This window comes from Pongo pygmaeus, chromosome 6 (assembly GCF_028885625.2).
Source record: "Pongo pygmaeus isolate AG05252 chromosome 6, NHGRI_mPonPyg2-v2.0_pri, whole genome shotgun sequence".
Classification (NCBI taxonomy): domain Eukaryota; kingdom Metazoa; phylum Chordata; class Mammalia; order Primates; family Hominidae; genus Pongo; species Pongo pygmaeus.
Genome location: NC_072379.2, coordinates 46,906,201 through 46,925,202, shown reverse-complemented (window position 1 = coordinate 46,925,202; position 19,002 = coordinate 46,906,201). Strand labels below are relative to the sequence as shown.

The 19,002-nt window shown below is 38.1% G+C and overlaps 1 protein-coding gene and 1 pseudogene across 1 annotated transcript; one reads left to right on the top strand and one right to left on the bottom strand.

The window, feature by feature from the left end:
• The first annotated feature begins 10,439 nt into the window (after positions 1-10,439).
• Positions 10,440-17,092, top strand: YAE1 (YAE1 maturation factor of ABCE1). The gene is made up of 3 exons (XM_054495338.2): positions 10,440-10,761; positions 14,726-14,847; positions 16,489-17,092. Exons 1-3 carry the CDS (start codon positions 10,633-10,635, stop codon positions 16,916-16,918), a joined length of 681 nt encoding a protein of 226 aa, XP_054351313.1. The 5' UTR covers positions 10,440-10,632; the 3' UTR covers positions 16,919-17,092.
• On the bottom strand, positions 13,538-14,712 carry LOC129040774 (thioredoxin-related transmembrane protein 1-like; annotated as a pseudogene).
• Positions 17,093-19,002: the final 1,910 nt, after the last annotated feature.

Genomic DNA, 19,002 nt, shown 5'->3' with positions numbered 1-19,002 from the left:
GTGGAAAGGGAATGAAAGCAGCATTTATTGAGAAAAGCCCCAGAAACTGAGTAGGCACTTGCTATGTGATTTCACTAAATCCTTGTATTAACTCTACAACAAAAGAACAATTATTCCCACATTAGAGATGAGCGCATTCAAAGAGGCTGGATCACTTGCCCAGCCACAAAATGCTAAGAAATGGTAAAAATAAGATTTGAAAACGTAGAGCTTACTAAAACCTGAGCTTACTCAAATATTGCATGCTAACTCTCAGTCTGGATAAAGTTGGCCTAGATAATCATGCCCTGGCTTTTCAAGCCAGAATTAAATATTCTGTTAATAAGTACGCCAACTGGTCAATTAATATGTATTAAGTTCCATATATGAGTAATTGTATGTCACTCAACTATATTTCATATATATAGACTATGTGTCCTAATATAATTGCTGTTAGCAAAAAGGATTCACTAATCACAAGCATAGTCAGAACAATTTTTTAAAAGAGTTAAGTAGAGTGAAAACTAAGTCATCTAATCCATCCATCCATTAATTCATTCAACAAATATTTATTTGAGTGCCTATGTCCCATGTATTGTTCTAGACATTGGGGATACAGCAATGAACGAAACACATAGCATCTCTCATAGATTTTACATTCTAATGATGAAGACAGACAATAAATAAGCAAATGGATAATACGTCATTAGTGCAATGACAAAAAAATAAGGCAGTATTGAAAAGGGAGAGTGATTGGGGGTTCTACTTTATATTAAAATAGGTAAAGGTCTCTCTGATAAGGCAACATTTGAACAGAGACCTGAAGGATGTGAGGGAGCAAGCCGTGGGAGGAGGGAAAAATTGTTCCACAAAGAGAGAAGTATAAAGACCCTAGGGCAAGAGTGTGCTCAATATGTTCAAAGTCAGCAAGGAGGCAAGTGTAACTGGGGAGAAGGAAGTGAGGAGGAAAGACAATAGAATAAAAGAAACGAAAAAGACACATCAGCTCCACATGTGTGGAGTGTTTAGGTTCTAATTCAGATAGAGGTAACTGAGTCAATTAAGAAATTATTGGGGTGGGCAGAAATGGAGATGTAGGGGAAGGAAAGGGATGACAAATGCTGAGGGTGAAAGGTAAAGCGGTTAAGTTATTCAGGAGTCAAAAATCTTGGAGAGGACTCTGAAAATCCTTGAAGCATCTGATCTCAGCTCAGATAAAAGAAATAAACATAATTGCTAACATTTATTGAGCACTGCTTTTGTGTGGTTATTCTTTTAATCTTCTGATATCTATATGAAGGTAGTAGTAGCAATATTCAATGTTACAGATGAGGAAACTGAGGCACAGACAGATCAAGTAACACACCCAAGACTACACAGTCAGTAAGTGGCAAAATAAACGTTCAAATCTATAAATTTGACCCCAGAGCCCTTGTTCCTAACCACTGGGCTCTACTTAGAGCATTCCTTACCAGATAATAATGTTTCCAAATAAATGTGAGATGAAAATAATACTGTCCCTGACCACTAAGAGGCCATAAGTGAGTAGATTACTAGGTAGGTAAAATAGAGTTATGGGAGAATGTTAGTAAGCAGATGCAACCACAGAAGCAGGAACCCGTATGGGGGAGTAGGGAATGGTTCAGTCTCTGCAGAAAGGCAGGCAAAGGAATCCTCCTCCTCCAACAGAGGTGGGGTTTCCTTGAGGTTCCTAAGTAATGAAGAGAAGATCTGGCATGCAGCATCTGTCATGCAAGAAATGTTTATTGAGCCAACAAGTATATTTTTAAATGTTCAACATCACTAACCATCAGAGAAACGCAAAATCAAAGCCACAATGAGATGTCACTTCACCCAGTTAGAATGGCTGTTACCAAAAAGACGCAAAATAACAAATGCTGGTGAGAATTTAGAGAAAAGGGAACTCTTACATACTGTTAGTGGGAATGTAAATTAATACAGCCATTATGGAAAACAAAATAAGGGTTTCTCAAGAAAACCAAAAATAGATCTACCATATGATCCACCAATCCCACTACTGGATATTTATCCAAAGAAAAGAAGTCAGTATAATCAAAGGGATTCTTGCATTCCCATGTTTATCATAGCATTATTCACAATAGCAAAGATAATGGAATCAACCTAAATGTCCCATCAACAGACAAAGAGATAAAGAAAATGTTGTATACACAATGAAATACTATTCAGCCATTTAAAAATAATGAAATCCTTCATTTTGCAGTAACATGAGTGAGCTTGGAGGACATTATGTTAAGCAAAATAAGTCAGGCACCAAAAGATAAGAACCACATGTTTTCACTCATGTGAGAGCTAAGAAAAAAATTTTGAGCTTTTGGAAGTAGAGTGTAGGATTGTGGCTATTAGAGACTGAGAAGGGTAGGGAGGAGGGGAAGATAGGGTAAGATTAGTTAAGAGAGAAAATTACAGCTAGATAAGCAGAATGAATTCTGTGTTCTACAGCACTGTAGAGTGAATATGGTTAGCCATAATTTATTGTACATTTTCAAAAAGGTAGAAGAAAAGCTTTTGAATGAAAAAGGTAGAAGAGAAGTTTTTGAATGTTCACAACACAAATGATAAATGCTTGAGGTGATGGATATACTAATTAACCTAAACACACGTGGAAATATCACTCAATATCCCATAAATGTGTACAATTATTACATGTCAACTAAAAATAAAAGGGGCTGGGCCCAGTGGTTCATGCCTGTAATCCCAGCACTTTGGGAGACTGAGGCAGGAGGATTGCTTGAGTCCAGGAGTTTGATACCAGCCTAGGCAACATACTGAGATCTCATTATCTCATTTCAACAACAACAACAAAAATTTTTTAATTAGCTGGACATTGTGACATGCACCTGCAGTCCCAGCTACTTAGGAGGCTGAAGCAGGAGGATCATTTGAGCCTAGGAGGTCGAGGCTACAGTGAGCTATGATCATGCCACTGCACTCTGGCCTGGGCAACAGAGCGAGACCTTGTCTCAAAAAATAACAATAATAAATATAAATAAAATAAAATAAAGGGAAAAAATCACCAAAAAAAAATATTTATTGGGTGTTCACTATGTGGCAGGGACTATGCTGGGAACTGGGGTTACAGAAGTAAGCAAGACAGGGAGGCACACAAGCAATTTTTAAAAATATAAACAAATAGATTAGCAAGATCCTTTTGTTTGTTTGTTTGTTTTTTGAGACAGAGTCTCGCTCTGTTGCCTAGGCTGGAGTGCTGTGGCACGATGTCAGCTCACTGCAACCTCTGCCTCCCAGGTTCAAGCAATTCTCTCCTGCCTCAGCCTCCCCAAATGCTGGGATTACAGGCACCCGCCACCATGCCCAACTAATTTGTGTGTGTGTGTGTATGTGTGTGTGTGTGTGTGTGTGTGTGTGTGTGTGTGTTGAGATGGCAATTCACCATGTTGGCAGGTCTGGTCTCGATCTCCTGACCTCAAGCTATCCGCCTGCCTCGGCTTCCCAAAGTGTTGGGATTACAGGCATGAGCCACCATGCCTGGCCAGCAAAATCCTTTTAAATATTTCTCTAAGTATCATTATACACATAAAAAATAAAGGTACCTATGAATGGAGATGCTCCTTTAGGCTGAGTAGAAAGGGAAGCCCTCTTCAAGGAGATAGGATTTGTATTAAACGTATTAAAATCCACATGATTAAAAGGAGCCAATCACTGGGCACTGTGGCTCACACCTGTAATCCCAGCTACTTGGGAGACTGAGGCAGTAGGATCACTTGAGTCCAAGCATCTGAGGCTGCAGTGAGCTGTGATCACACCACTGTACTTCCGTCTAGGTAACACAGCGAGACAAAAAAAAAAGAGTCAATCATGCTAATATCTGGAACAAAGCATTCTTGGCAGAAGCACTTACTGCTGCAAATTGCTTTTGGGTGGGTACAACACTTATTGACCTTGTAAGGGGACACACCACCATTAACCTTGTAGAAGAAATAGTAGGCAACATACATGTGCTCCCCCAGCTTCTAGTGCAATAGCTAATGTTCAACAAACAATTGTTGAATTATGCAAGTAAAACTCCACCAAAAAAATGTTTGATCTTTGGCAAGAGTATGAAATATTCTTCAGCTAAATCAAACTTAACAATGTCAAGGAAAATTTACAAAGAATAAAAACAATTTCAAATTCTTAAATTGGCTGAGTGCAGTGGCTCACACTTGTAATCCCAACACACTGGGAGGCCAAAGTGAGAGGATCACTTGAACCCAGGAGTTCAAGACCAGCCTGGCCAACACAGTGAGACCCTTGTCTCTACAGAAAAAAAAAAAAAAGTGTAATTAGCCAGATGTGGTGGTGTGCTAGTTACTCAGTAGGCTAAGGTGGGAGGATCGCTTGAGTCCAGGAGGTCAAGGCTGCAGTGAGCTGTGATTGTGCCACTGTACTCCAGCCTGGGCGACAGAGTGAGACCTGTCTCAAAGAAAAAAAGAGGAAGACAGATCACCTGTCTGATATTTCTACTTCATACTTTGTAATATTCAACAAACATTCTATATTGGATCTGGGGTCATCTACAGACTTTAAAAGAAAGGAGGCAAGTCTGCTCAGAATCGACCTACTATTCTTATTCCAAGTCTGCTCAGAATCGACCTACTATTCTTATTCCAAGGTCCTCTCTTAGAAGCTGTTTTTTGAATAATTTCCCATCTATTTTCACCACCAGCAAGAATTTTATTTTTCTAATACATAGTACATAGTCTTGCAAACCTGATATAAGTAATTAAAAGACAGCAACCAAGGAGTTAGTTGCTGAATGCCACTAAGGATAGAACATACGAAAGTTTAGAAGGGACAAGGAAAAGTGGGAAAACGACTTAACTTGGCATATGGAAATCAGTCCTGCTGGCTGGTTGCCAAAGACAGAATAATTAAAGCCCCAGTGTGCTAGAAACTTTGAAGAGAAGTATAGAAAAGGTCTGTGCCCTCTTAGAGTTTATTATATCAACTACAAAAGAGCAGTTTGCAAAAGTCACAAATAAAGTTTTGAAGACTGAGATAAAGAATAAAACAGCAGGAGATTGGAAATAGAAGGACATAAAAAAGAATTGTTGAAGGCTTTGAAGGAAAAGACAAGGATGAACGCTAAGCAGAAGAATGGAAAGAAAATACAGTGAATCCTAAAGTTTGACCTGATCAGAGTATTTATATAAGAGATACTGAGGTGTAAGATAAGTTTACTAAATACCCTGAAGTGAATTTACGTTGTGACATCAAAATTTACGCAGGGGATGTCATTGTTATTTACAGTTCACTTTTTTAAAAAGGAGGGGAAATGCTGTTTTGGAAACAATAGAATCACACACTTGAAAAGACCTTGAAAGATCATCTGGTCCTTGAAGGCTTGGTTAGCTGTCAGCCTCCAGCTGTAAGCACCTACAGGATCTGCCTTCGATTTCTAGCTAAGGCCACAGTCTTCCAGGGCATCCCCCAGCCAATGATTGAGCATAGCAGGAATATCAAGGTCTGGCTGTGTGTGCCTAATGCAGGAATCCTTTTGTTCTTTGCTCCAGAGTTCCTTTTTATGTTGGCCAAAGCTTTGTTGGATCTACATAGCAATCTGAGGCTCTCTTTGCCCTATCCTGCTTCTTCCTCCCTTCCCTATTACAGGAATCAGATCAACATCACTTTCTGAAGGCTTTCCCTGCCTAATCATGTTTCCTCCTCTTTTTATCTTTCACAGACATTATACTCCCCACCCACCTATAGACCTCATGCACTCCTGACTCTATCTCCAGATCTGTCTCCTGCTGGATATAATAAATGCAAAGAACATAGTCATAAAACATGTATCCAACAAAAGACTTATGTGCAGAATATACAAAGAACCTTTAAATACAATACGAAAACAACCTAATTTTTTATAGACAAAGATTTCATTTAAAAAATATACAAATTGGCCAGGCGCGGTGGCTCATGCCTGTAATCACAGCACATTGAGAGGCCGAGGCGGGTGGATCATCTGAGGTCAGGAGTTCAAGATCAGCCCGGCCAATATGGTGAAACCTCGTCTCTATTAAAAATACAAAAATTAGCCAGGCGTGGTAGCAGGCGCCTGTAATCCCAGCTTCTCGGGAGGCTGAGGCAGGAGAATCGCTTGAACCTGAAAAGCAGGGGTTGCAGTGAGCTGAGATTACGCCACTGCACTCCAGACTGGGAAACAGAGCAAGACTCCATCTCCAAAAAAAAAAGAAATACATATACAAATAACAAATAAGCACATGAAAATGTGTTCAATATCATAAGTCATCTGGAAAATACAAATTAAAGCCACAGTAATAGATACTACTACACACTCATTAGAATAGCTAATGTTAAAAATACTGTCAATTCCAAGTGAGGTAGAGGATGTGGATCAACTGACACTCATACATTGATGGTGGAAGTGTAAAGTGGTACTATCTCTTTGGAAACACAGCTTAACAGTTTCTTATTGTATTAGTCCATTCTCATGCTGCTACAGAGGACCACTCCAGACTGGCTAATTTATAAAGGAAAAAAAGTTTGATTGACTCACAGTTCCGCAGGGCTGGGGAGGCCTCAGGAAACTTAAAATCATGGTGGAAGGGGAAGCAAACACATCCCTCTTCACATGATGGCAGGAAGGAGAAGTGCTGAGCAAGAGAGGGAAAAGGCCCTTATAAAACCATCAGATCTCATGAGAACTCACTCACTATGACAAGAACAGCAGCATGAGGGTAACCGCCCCTAAGATTCAATTAACTCCCACCAGGTCCCGCTCATGACACGTGGGGATTGTGAACTACAATTCAAGATGAGATGAGATTTCGGTGGGGACACAGCCAAACCATACCACTTTTTTTTTTTGAGACAGAGTCTCGATCTGTCGCCCAGGCTGGAGTGCAGTGGTGCGATCTCAGCTCACTGCAACCTCCGCCTCCCAGGTTCAAGCGATTCTCCTGCCTCAGCCTCCTGAGTAGCTGGGATTACAGGCGAGTGCCACTACGCTCAGCTAATTTTTGTATTTTTAGTAGAGATGGGGTTTCACCATGTTGGTCAGGCTGGTCTCAAACTCCTGATCTCATGATCTGCCCGCCTTGGCCTCCCAAAGTGCTGGGATTACAGGTGTGAGCCACCATGCCCGGCCCATACCACTTATAATGTTAAATGTATACTTACTATATGACCAGCAATTCCACTTCTAGATATTTACCCAAGAGAAATGAAAATGTGTACACAAAATGGCAGGTACAAAAATGTCCACAGCAGCTTTATTCATAATAGCCAAAAACTGGAAACAATCCAAATGTCCAAAAATGGACATGGACACATCATGGTATAGCCCTATAATGTAAATAGTACTTAGCAATAAAATAAATCAATCTACTGGTCCATGCAATCAAATAAATGAATCTCAAAAACATGTTGAGTCAAAGAAGCCAAATATATTAAAGGACATATACAATTCCATTTCTATGAAATTCTAAACTAGCAAAACTAATCTAGTGATAAAAATTGGATCAAGGGTTGCCAAGGATGAGAGACTGACCGCAAAGGAGCACGAGGAAATTCTCTGGGGTGATGGAAATTTTCTATATCTTCATAGGTGGTGTTTACACGCAAAATGTATGCATGTTACTGCATGATTTTAAAAATGTGTTCCTCACATTTACAAATATAGTACTAAATAAACACTAAATACTAAACAAATATGTCATTACTATATTTAATAATATTTGTTGGTATTGCAAGTGGAACATTTATCTCATTTACATTTCTAGATGATTATTACTAGAAGAGGCTATTGGTATGTTTATTTTTCTTATATTCAGAGACTTTATCAAATTTCTTTATTCTGTTATTTTTTAAGCAAAGTCTTTTGGGTTTTCTAGGTATATAATCATATAATGACCAAAAGAAGTATCTTAGGCTGGGCATGGTGGTTAACGCCTAGAATCACAGCACTTTGAAAGGCTGAGGCAGAAGGATCACTTAAGGCCAGGAGTTCGAAACCAGCCTGGGCAACAAAGCAAGACCCCCGTCTCTACTAAAAATAATTTAAAAAATAGCTGGGCATTGTGGTGCATGCCTGTAGTCCCAACTACTTGGGAGACTGAGGCAGAAGGATTGCTTGAACCCAGGTGTTTGAGGTTGCAATGAGCTATGATTGCACCACTGCATTCCAGCTTTGGTGGCAGAACAAGATCCCGTCTCATTTTTTAAAAAGGAATATCTTCATCTTTTATTATCCAACATTTATACATGTTATTTTGTTTACTTCTCTTATTGCATGTGCTAGTGTGCTAGTCTCTAAAAGAATATTAAGTAATAATAGTGACTACCAGATGCCCTCTCCTTTCTATACATTAAAGGAAACATCTGAACATCTAAATGTTTAAAATACTACTCGTTGGAATTTTTGTAAAGTCTTTATCAATTTGTAGTTTCTATTTCTACTTTATTTTGTTAGAAATGATTTTTAAATTTTTTCAAATGACTTTTAGCATTTATTAATATAACATGTTTTTTCCCCTTTATACTGTTGATGCAGGCTAGGCACAGTGGCTCATGCCTGTAATCCCAGCACTTTGGGAGGCTGACACAGGAGGATAGCTTGAGCTCAGAAGTTGGAGACCAGCCTAGGCAACATAGTGAGACTCCTGTCTCTACAAAAAAATCAAAAAATTAGCCAGGTGCAGTGGTACATGCCTGTAGTCCTAGCTACTCAAGAGGTTGAGGGAGGAGGATTCCTCAAGCCCAGGAGATCGAGGATGCAGTGAGTTGTGATCTCACCACTGCACTCCAGCCTGGGTGACAGAGCAAGACGCTGTCTTAAAAAAAAAAAAATAGTCAATGCAATGAAATATTATTGATGTCCTAATACTGCAAAAGTTTGCTTTCCTGGTACAAAACCTCTTATTCTTTTGATAAAGTACTACTAGTTTGGTGAAAAGTAAACCCCAATTACTTTTACACCAACCTACTAGATTCTCTTTTGGATATATATTCACAAGCTAACTTGAACTTTGGGGTTTTTCTGGTACCATCTTTATGAAGTTACAGTAAGGCTGGCTTCATGAAATGATTTAAGGAGTTTCTTCTTTTTCTCCATCATTCCTTAAAGATTGCAAAGGACTTAATGTGAAACTCGCAAGTCTCCATGACATTTTTAATAGTAGATATTTAATGTCCAACTTTTCTATGGTAATTAGTCTCTTTTTTTTTTGTACTTCTTGGGTCAATTTTGTTAGAAAGTCATTCATATCTCTCAGGTTTTCGAATGTGTTGCTTTTGAGTTTTAGTTGGTAATTAATATTTTAATCTCCTTCTGCATCAGTGGTTATCTCATTTCTCATTCTTGTATAATTTTGTTCTCTTTAAAAATCTGGGTCATGACAGGATTATCTATCTTACTGGTGTTTTCAAATAATACAAAAAAGAATTGGACTTACTTATTCAAGTTTTGAGGTTTTCTATTTTATTGTTATCTTTATTGCTTACTACCATTTTGTTCCTAATAAAGATATATACATATATCTTAATATATTTACATTAATAAAATATACATATTTATAGTTTATATATTTTTTATTTGTGGGATGCCAAATTCTCTCTGGAGATTTAAAATTGTAACATGAACCAACCACCCACTCCCACACACTCATGGTTCTTACTGTGCTTATTTAAAAATTTTTTTCATAGCATTTATTTATGATCTTCTAACAAACCTTATGTTACTTATATATTGCTTATTGTTTATCCTGTCAATTTTACATGACTATAAAGTCGACAAGGGTTGGGAACTTCTGTCTGTTCACTGATGTATCCCAAAGCCTAGAATGGTGCCTGACACAAGGTAGGTGTTCAATAAATTGTTAGATAAATAAATCATTATCACATGACTCATTTCACCCAGGCAAAGGGCAAAATAGAAATACTACAGGTGTTCATTCATTCACCAAGATCGAGTTCAGCATTTACTATGTGTCAGAACTGTCCTGGTGTTGACACAAGTCCCCACCCTTACCAAACCAACTGTTTACTTTAGGGCCTATGAACAGGAATGGGAGGCAGAAGGATACTGTGAATCAATGAAAAAATATATTGGCTTTACAAATGTACTCTATATTTCTTACTACTCTCAAATTGGCTGCAGTCTCTCACTTTTCGATCCTATTATCCTTTACTCCACAATCCTAACAGTTTAAAATGTCGGCTTGTCAAATCCTTTAAATGCAGAGGAGATTCCAAAAGAGACAAAGTATTTGGGTGGTAATAGCCCACCAACTTTACTACCTTTAATACTTCACCAACGCGCGCGAATGTAAAACCCAGACCATGGTAGGACTACGGTGGAAATGGAAGGTGTCTCACTGACGGTCCCGGTTGCCTTCCGCAAAGGCGAAGGTCGTGACGGCCACGCGAGGAAATCTGCCTCGCTCACAACTAACAGGCGCACATCAACACTGCCAACCGAGGGAACCCAAAATCACCGCCAGCGCAAGGCTCTGGCGGCGGCCACGGTCCACAGCCTGCCTCCGCGCACGCGTAGCCCCTCCCGAGCCTCCACTCGCCGTCTTCGCCCCGCCTTCGGACCGGAAGGAGTTGTTGGCGCTTCCGGTAGCCTGCGACCCCGTAATTGCCTCGGTGATGTCGTGGGTTCAAGCAGCCTCCTTGATCCAGGGGCGTGGAGACAAAGGGGACGTGTTTGACGAGGAAGCAGACGAGTCGCTCCTGGCGCGGCGGGAATGGCAGAGTCACATGCAGAGACGAGTCAAAGTAAACGTGGTGTGGACGGCGCGGGGTGCTGGGTTGTGGGAAGAGGCGCGGAGTTGTGAAGAAGCTGGGTCCAGAGTGGCCCCAGCCTGGCCCGGCGCTGCTCTCTTTATCCCTAGGAACCCGGTCCGACCCGCGTCTTGCTAGGATTTCTCAATGGTTACTTGAAAGTGTGTAAAACAACAAGATGCATTCTTTGAGCGCCTACGGGGTGCGTTAGAAGCTGAGGACCGACCAAAATTAACTATGTGTAGACTTTGAACAGTTTGCAGTTTGTTGAGGATCACAGGGAAAGGAGCTGGGGAGAAACATACACTATGCTAATTATGGCTGTCAAAGGACGTGTACGCAGTTTATATGAGTTGCTTGAATGGGTAGGGAGTCTAAAGTTAAGGAGTGGTGTTAATCAAGACATATTGAAAAGATGAACTTAAGCATGCTGTCAGAGGACAATAAGGGAAAGCTAATGTGGAATACTGGTGTCTAGGTAAGGGAATATTAAAGTTGGTTTCTTTTTTATTTGTTAGATGTAATTTTTTCATCTCTAATTTGTCTCACTATTCATTGAAACTAAGCTTAATTTCTGTGTGCAGCCTACAGAACCTATTTCTGGGTGAGGACCAAATAGTCAGGTCCACATCCACTTAATATATTTGCCAACCATTAAATTGCCGCTAAAGCTGCAGTTGGGAATCCGCCCTGTTTAATATTTCAGTAAAGTGGTATTTGCTTAGCCCAAAAACCATGTTGTCAATTACAAAAATGCTTTATGTGAGATTGGGGCTACACTAATAAGTATTGAGCATCTTTTAAATGCTGTGGCACCGTGAGAGATGCAGAACGAAATCACTACCCACAGAGCTTTTGCAGGTTAGTTGAATTTAGGTATTATGCAAAATTTCTGAAACCAGACTTCTCATCATCCTTTTTTTTTAAAACAATTTCTTCTCTCTGCTTTGCTATGTCTCCTAACCCACCCACACCATTCCAATCAGTTGGCAAGAGCCCAGACACGTAATTTTCCATATGTCCTTTTTGTGAAGACATTGCTAATGCTGGGTTTTGTTTTTTGTTTTTTGTTTTTTTTAATCTTTTGAAGTGATTAGAAAAGTTTATTTTGTGCTTAGGATATTTTTCTAAGGCATCACAAGTTACACATCCAAACTCTTCGATGGTATAATATTTTATATTCTAAAGGAGAGGCCTTTAAAGAAAACTTGTACATTATGCTACTATAAGTCTAGTGGATTCACCTATCCACAGAGCCTAGAAAGAAGGGGACATTATAGAAATTGTCTACTACATAATGGTCAGTTGATTCATTGTATTTATGGTTTTCCCCCTTCTTGTAAGGTGAAAACTATGTATTCTAGCTCTTTAAGGAGTAAAAATACACTAAGCGTACCATCCTGTTGATTTCTACCTGTAGGATACTACACAATATTAGCAGTTAGGAAAGAACAGGAAAATATGAAGTTTGTCTCTTTAAAAATATAAAAATGTATGGTGAAACCCCATCTCTACTAAAAATACAAAAATTATCCGGGTGTGGTGGCGTGCACCTGTAGTCCCAGCTACTTGGGAGGCTGAGGCAGAAGAATCACTTGAATCTGGGAGGCAGAGGTTGCAGTGAGCCGAGATCATGCCACTGCACTCCAGCCTGGGTGACAGAGCGAGACTCCATCTCAAAAAATAATGATAATAATAAATATATATATATAGTTAATGATTTTGAAACATCAAGCATTACAGACTATAAAATTAATTAAGAACTTTCTGTATATGAGGCCAAAGATACATTTAAAACATATACAAGAAGATGCTTTTTCCTGAGTAGAATGCAAACTTTGTTTTATATTAAGCTTCTGTGAATTTTCAAAATGTAAAATACCAGGACTTTTCCACATCAGACAAAAATCAGGAATGTTCACCTTCACATCCAAAAAGAAAAATTTTAAAACACAATTTCAAGTAGTTCAGCAAGAGTGATTTAAAATCTGAAATGAACGACCAAAATTTTAAATTATCAACAGACAGTTCAATTTGATGGATCTTTCAGTAAACTTCAGTTTGAAACAACAACAAAAAATACTGTTTACTAAAGCATAAAAAATACTTCCAGGATATTATCCAATTTGAAAAATAAAAAATGTAACCCGTAATAAATAAGAAAAATACAAAAGAAAATCAGCCTTTATTGGAATCAAGAGAATACCATGGACTTAAAAACTTCCTAAATCAGTAGCTTATCCTATATTACCATGTGTAGAAAACTGCAACTAATTAATGTAAGGTAGTTTTTATTAGCTGCATAACTTAAAAATACGAGGAAATTTTGGAATATATCTCTAAAAAGACCACGGAATTGTCACTTAAATATGTATTTCTTGAGACAGTGGGCAAAGTTCCCATTTATGGGAAATATCTTCCTTTTTTCACACACATGAAACTGAGAAAAATTATATCAAATGAGAAATATTTTTCTCTAAAATAATCTTAAGTACCCCAATAATGCAATACTTGGGAAATGTAAATTTTCAAAACTCAGACTTGAAACAGGTTATTATTAAACAAATATACATAAATCTTACTGTTTGGCACGATTTCTCAAAAATTAGAGAACTAGTTAAACCACCATACTGTCCTTAAATCATATTTCAAAACTTACATACCTAGTGCTTTTATGTTCTGAATGTAGAGTCTTCAATTTAATGACAATCTAGACTGAACCCTGTAATATACAAGCAAGTCACAGTTCACTTCAAACCAAAAGAAATAATCAGTCTTCTGTTTTTATCAAAATCATGATATTAAGATAACTATACAATTTATCTGTGGCCAGTGATGGACCCAGAGAGTGTTGTCTTATGGCATTCTGTGGAAAGTCTTTGTTCCTTCTTTACTTTTGGCTGCTTCTTCTGAAACATCTTCTTTATCAGCCTCTTGTTCTTCCTCCAGTTTTTTCAAAGGTTGAGCAGATTCTGATAATAATTTTTTTGAAGGGTATGGCTGTGGTCTGTGCCTTTCTGAAGGACAAAGGCAATCCTGCCATAAATATCATACAGAGTCCTAGTAACAGTCCACAATGCAGAGCTGCTAAAGGAAAAACAGCATATGATCCCCACACTGGCAATCCAAGGTCTTCAATAAAGTAATTATGGCAAGTCCTGATCCACATAGATAGCTGAAAGAGTGCTGACGTACTACTCATCTGAACAGAACCTGGACCAAACCATGATGAAACGGGTTCAATACTCTTCCACTCTTTATCACTTATAAAGTTTATGAAGTCCTTCTTAGTCCTTGGACCCTGAGGATGCCTAAATTCACCATCTTTACAATGATAAATAGTAGGAAGAGCAGTTATTGTAAACTGTCCAGTCAGTCCTGGCTGCTCTGTGACATCTACTTTCACAACATTAACCTCAGATCTTCTCCCCATTCAGCAAAACTTTCCCATTCCGGTTGATGGTTTTGACAAGCAGGGCACCACGGGGCATAAAATTCTATCATCCAGCCTCCTTCCAGCAGCTCTCTCCAGTTCTCGTCCGTGATGATGTGTACATTGCTCTGCCGCCAGTGGGTCCAGGGAGCACCCCAAAGCAACAGTACCAGGACTGCCAGGGGAACTGCAAGACTCCTGGAGGGCGCTATGTCTGCCGCTTGCCCACCTCACAGCAAGCGTGGCAGCCCAACACTAGGTTTTTTAAAAACTGTGACTATCAGTGTTTTAAAAATTGCCCAGTAACTCTAGACTTCAAAAGTGGGATAAGTAATGATAAACCCATAATAAACTTACGAGAAGCATAGTCTGCTTTAGTTATATTGTTATGCCATCTTATGGTCAGTAACACAGTAAAGGCCTAATTCATCTGCTTTTTAAATTGGTTCTGTACTTTTCTAGAAAAGCCTACATGTATATACTTAGTGTTAGTTACAGCTGCACTTCTCCATTACTTATTTTTAGGAAGGTTATAGAGATGGAATAGATGCTGGCAAAGCAGTTACTCTTCAACAGGGCTTCAATCAAGGTTATAAGGAAGGTGCAGAAGTCATTTTAAACTATGGACGACTCCGAGGAACATTGAGGTAATTTTCAAAGTCTAAATGCTGAATCATTTTAACCTCAATACTACTGGAGGATGTTTCTGTATAAATAAAGTGTTTAAACTGAAATGCTTTTCCTGGTGCTAAATACGCTAAAGCATGTCACAGATCATAGAATTATATTGCCTTCAAAAAGTCAAAATCTTTATCAGCTCATCTACTTTAATGTGTGAACTACATATTGTCTTTTCGTGCAAAGAAATGGTAAGAAGATATATACTTCTGCTACCTGAACAATTATCTATCTCATTGAAAGGTTTTCAGATTTTGAATAAAAGTTTTAGTACTTCCACACAATATGACAGACCTCTAGACTAGAAGTACATGATGAAAATAGTTAGTAATTAAGAGAAAATTGATTTAATTTACTTTAGTCCTGAACATTGAATACTTGTCAGGATGCCATTGCAATAATGGCATATATCGGAGCCAAATGGCCAAATGATACACAGAGCCAGGAGCCTAGCAGCCTTGTCCTCTTTGATGCTTTATACCAAGCTTGTCCAACCAGTGGCCTGCATATCACACGTGGCCCAGGACGGCTTTGAATATGGCCCAACACAAATTCATAAACTTTCTTAAAACAATATGAGCATTATGAGATTTTTTTCATGATTTTTTTTCTTTTTTTTTTTTTTTAACTCATCAGCTATCATTAGTGTTAATGTATTTTATGTGTGGCCCAAGACAGTTCTTCCAGTGTGGCCCAGGAAAGCCAAAAGATTGGACACCCCTGCTTTATACCCTTTACACTGTCCTTGGTAGAGAAAAAAAAAATGCTTCAAAGAATCGCTAATTTTAAAGAAGAGTAGATCATAAAAGTTACCAAAACAAACCGAAAAATTTATTGTATTTGGGATTTTAGAAATCCAACTATTAGGAACCAGAATTTAGTCTGCTACAGTAGGAAAACAGTCAATGTGAATATTCACATCAAGTTGATGTTATATAACCTTAGAAAGCTACTGCTGAATCTTTTCTATCAATGGATTCTATTTTAAAATACTTTTCATAATAATCATTATTTTATGACATGACTATAATGTTAAATGTTAGGACTAGAAGAATTTTTACCTTTTTCAAGGAAATTGTTAGTAGTTCAGCAAAACAATTTCTACTCTGTGACATAAGCCCAGGAAAGTGAAGTCTCTTGAAAACTTTTCTCTAACCTTCATTCTTGATGGCAAGCAACTATGTGCTTAGAACGATGGTTTTCAACTTTGGTTGCACCTTGAAATCAACTCTGAAACTTTTAAAAAAGATACCCCGGAGATTCTGATTTAATTGGTGTGGAGTATAATCTGGGCTTTTATAGGGTTCAGAGTTCTTCAGGTGATTCTAATGTGCATCCGTGATTGAGAATTGCTAGTTTAGAAGCTGTTTAATGTCCTTAAAGAAGAAACTAATTTTTCTTTCTCCAAGTTGTATTCATCTTCAACAGATATTACATAGTCATAAGAGAAAAATATAAAATCAGGAAAAGTGTATTAGAGTTTTGAAAGAGGGGTTATGAATTATAAACAGTTTTATGATTAAGTCCAATTGTTTAATTGTTATTGAAAGATAGTCTTATATTTTTAAGTCCTATTTTGCTATTTAACCCTTGTTTATATTTTTGTTCAGTGCTTTGCTGTCCTGGTGTCACCTTCATAATAATAATTCAACTTTGATCAATAAAATAAACAATCTTCTGGATGCAGTTGGCCAGTGTGAAGAGTATGTGCTCAAACATCTGAAATCAATCACTCCACCGTCCCACATTGTAGATTTATTGGACTCCATTGAGGATATGGACCTTTGTCATGTAGTTCCAGCTGAGAAAAAGATTGATGAAGCTAAAGATGAAAGACTCTGTGAAAATAATGCTGAGTTTAACAAAAACTGTAGCAAGAGCCATAGTGGGATAGATTGTTCATATGTAGAATGTTGTAGAACACAGGAGCATGCACATTCAGAAAACCCAAGCCCCACATGGATTTTGGAACAGACAGCCGGTTTAGTTAAACAGCTGGGCCTATCAGTAGATGTATTAAAACACCTCAAACAACTATAAAATTACCTTCCCTTTTCTAATGAAAATAATGTTCAGAACATTTGGTTTCCTAACAATCAAAACTTGTACTGGTTTCTGCATCAAACACCTCAACTGTAGGGTTATCCTTTATGGAAGTTTGAAATTAACACTATTGTCTTCAAAGTTAACACTATTAAATGTAATATAAGCCTTTTTTCTTTGTCACTGGTAATTTTTATGTATTTTTAAGATATGGTCAGAAATTTCTGTTGTCATTGACATTTCCAAACTTGTGGTCAAAATGAAGTGTTTTCAGACTTATTAGCAAAAGTGAACAAGAATTAAACATATTTTGTAAGGACGTACCCCTGCTTCTACCTCCTGTCACTATCAGGTGGTCAGGACCTCATCAAACCAAAGTTATAAAAATAACCTAGTAGTTAACGTAAATATAGACACACAGACAGATATATAGATATAGATATGTAGATATATATTGAAATTAAGAGACTGTGAGAAACTGAAGCAATGTTTATGCTGTTGATTAAATGATTAACAGCAAAATACTAAAATGTGTTTTAGTTTTGTGTTAATTAAAAGTAAGGACATTCAGTTTTATGAAAAACATAGAAAATATATTTTATGCTAAAGTCTAAGGAAAATACCTACTTAGTTTTTCTGAGTAGTAAGGAGTTAGTAATATTGCCTAACACTGTGCCAGATTATTTTAAACTGCAGTATTTTTCATATTCACATAGGAGTAAAACACTGAAACCACTGACTTCTATATTACCTTGAGTTGATATTCTTAGTCTAGCATGGACAAAATTAGATTCAAATTTTTGCTCCAGGACCTAAACATATCAGAATCAGGAGAGGATTTCTCAGCACTTTTATTCACCTGAAACACAGTTTATATGAGATACCTGACTTCAAAGGCACTGAAATAATTGTCCCTCATTGGTAGCCTTAATTGCTCTTTCACCCCTATTTATACCTACCATCTAAGCTGAAAGGCAAGCATATTGAGATGAAGAATCTGACAAAGTATATCTTTTCAAGAGATTAAAAATGTATTACTGTATTATGACCCTCCTCAACGTTCACAGAAGAACATTAAGAAATTGAAGCAACAGATTTAAAATCAGAAAGCCATATTAAGTTTCAGGATTTATTAAAACCCGCTGAAGATATCAGTGCCATTTGACAGCTGGCTAAAAAAAGCTCTTGGATCTCTCCAGATGTAAAGACTGTTTTTCAAAGATTTACTAGTTTGTCTTGTTAATATATCTTTCCATGTTTATGGACACAGCCAAAATCTCAACTCCACATGGAATATGGGTTTATAAGCAGCCTCTAAAGTCTTTTTAATGTTGCTGTGCCGTGCATATACATATGAAATACTTACCTCTAATGATGCATCTCAAGGCCACCCTAAGTAAAAATGTCATGAGTGTGGTAAACCTTGAGATTTTTATCTAGACTTTTCCTGATAAGATTCCCTGAAGATAACACCCATTGCCACCATTGGCTACATATGATGTGTTTGTACAGATTTTTACAGAAAATGAAATCAGGAGAATTAGCTAGTTGAGACTATTGGATTGAAAACATTTCTTGAACTTGTTTTGCCTTTTAAAAAGTACAGAAGGGGCCAGGCACAGTGGCTCACACCTGTAATCTCAACACTTTGGGAGGTGAAGACAGGAGGATCACTTGAGTCCAAGAGTTCAAGACCAGGCTGGGCAACATAGTGAGACCTTGTCTCTAGTAAAATGAAAAAAATCCGCTGGGCGCAGTGGCTCATTCCTGTAATCCTAACACTCTGGGAGGCCAAGGCAGGTGGATTGCCTGAGCTCAGGAGTTCGAGACCAGCCTGGGCAACATGGTGAAACCCTGTCTCTGCTAAAATACAAAAAATGAGCCAGGCACGGTGGTGCATGCCTGTAATCCCAGCTACTGGGGAGGCTGAGGCACAAGGATTGCTTGAGCCTAGGACGTGGAGGTTGCAGTGAGCCGAGATCGTGCCGCTACTCTCCAGCCTGGGTGACAGAGCAAGACTGTCTCCAAAAAAAAAAAAAAAAAAAAAAAAATCCGACAGGCATGGTGTTAAGTCCCTGTAG

Excerpts from the sequence above, each read along its gene's own strand:
- YAE1 (XM_054495338.2), top strand. The coding sequence starts at position 10,633 with ATGTCGTGGGTTCAAGCAGCCTCCTTGATCCAGGGGCGTGGAGACAAA. Across the intron at positions 10,762-14,725 it reads ACATGCAGAGACGAGTCAAA|GAAGGTTATAGAGATGGAAT; the intron begins GTAAACGTGGTG and ends ACTTATTTTTAG. Across the intron at positions 14,848-16,488 it reads CGACTCCGAGGAACATTGAG|TGCTTTGCTGTCCTGGTGTC; the intron begins GTAATTTTCAAA and ends ATTTTTGTTCAG.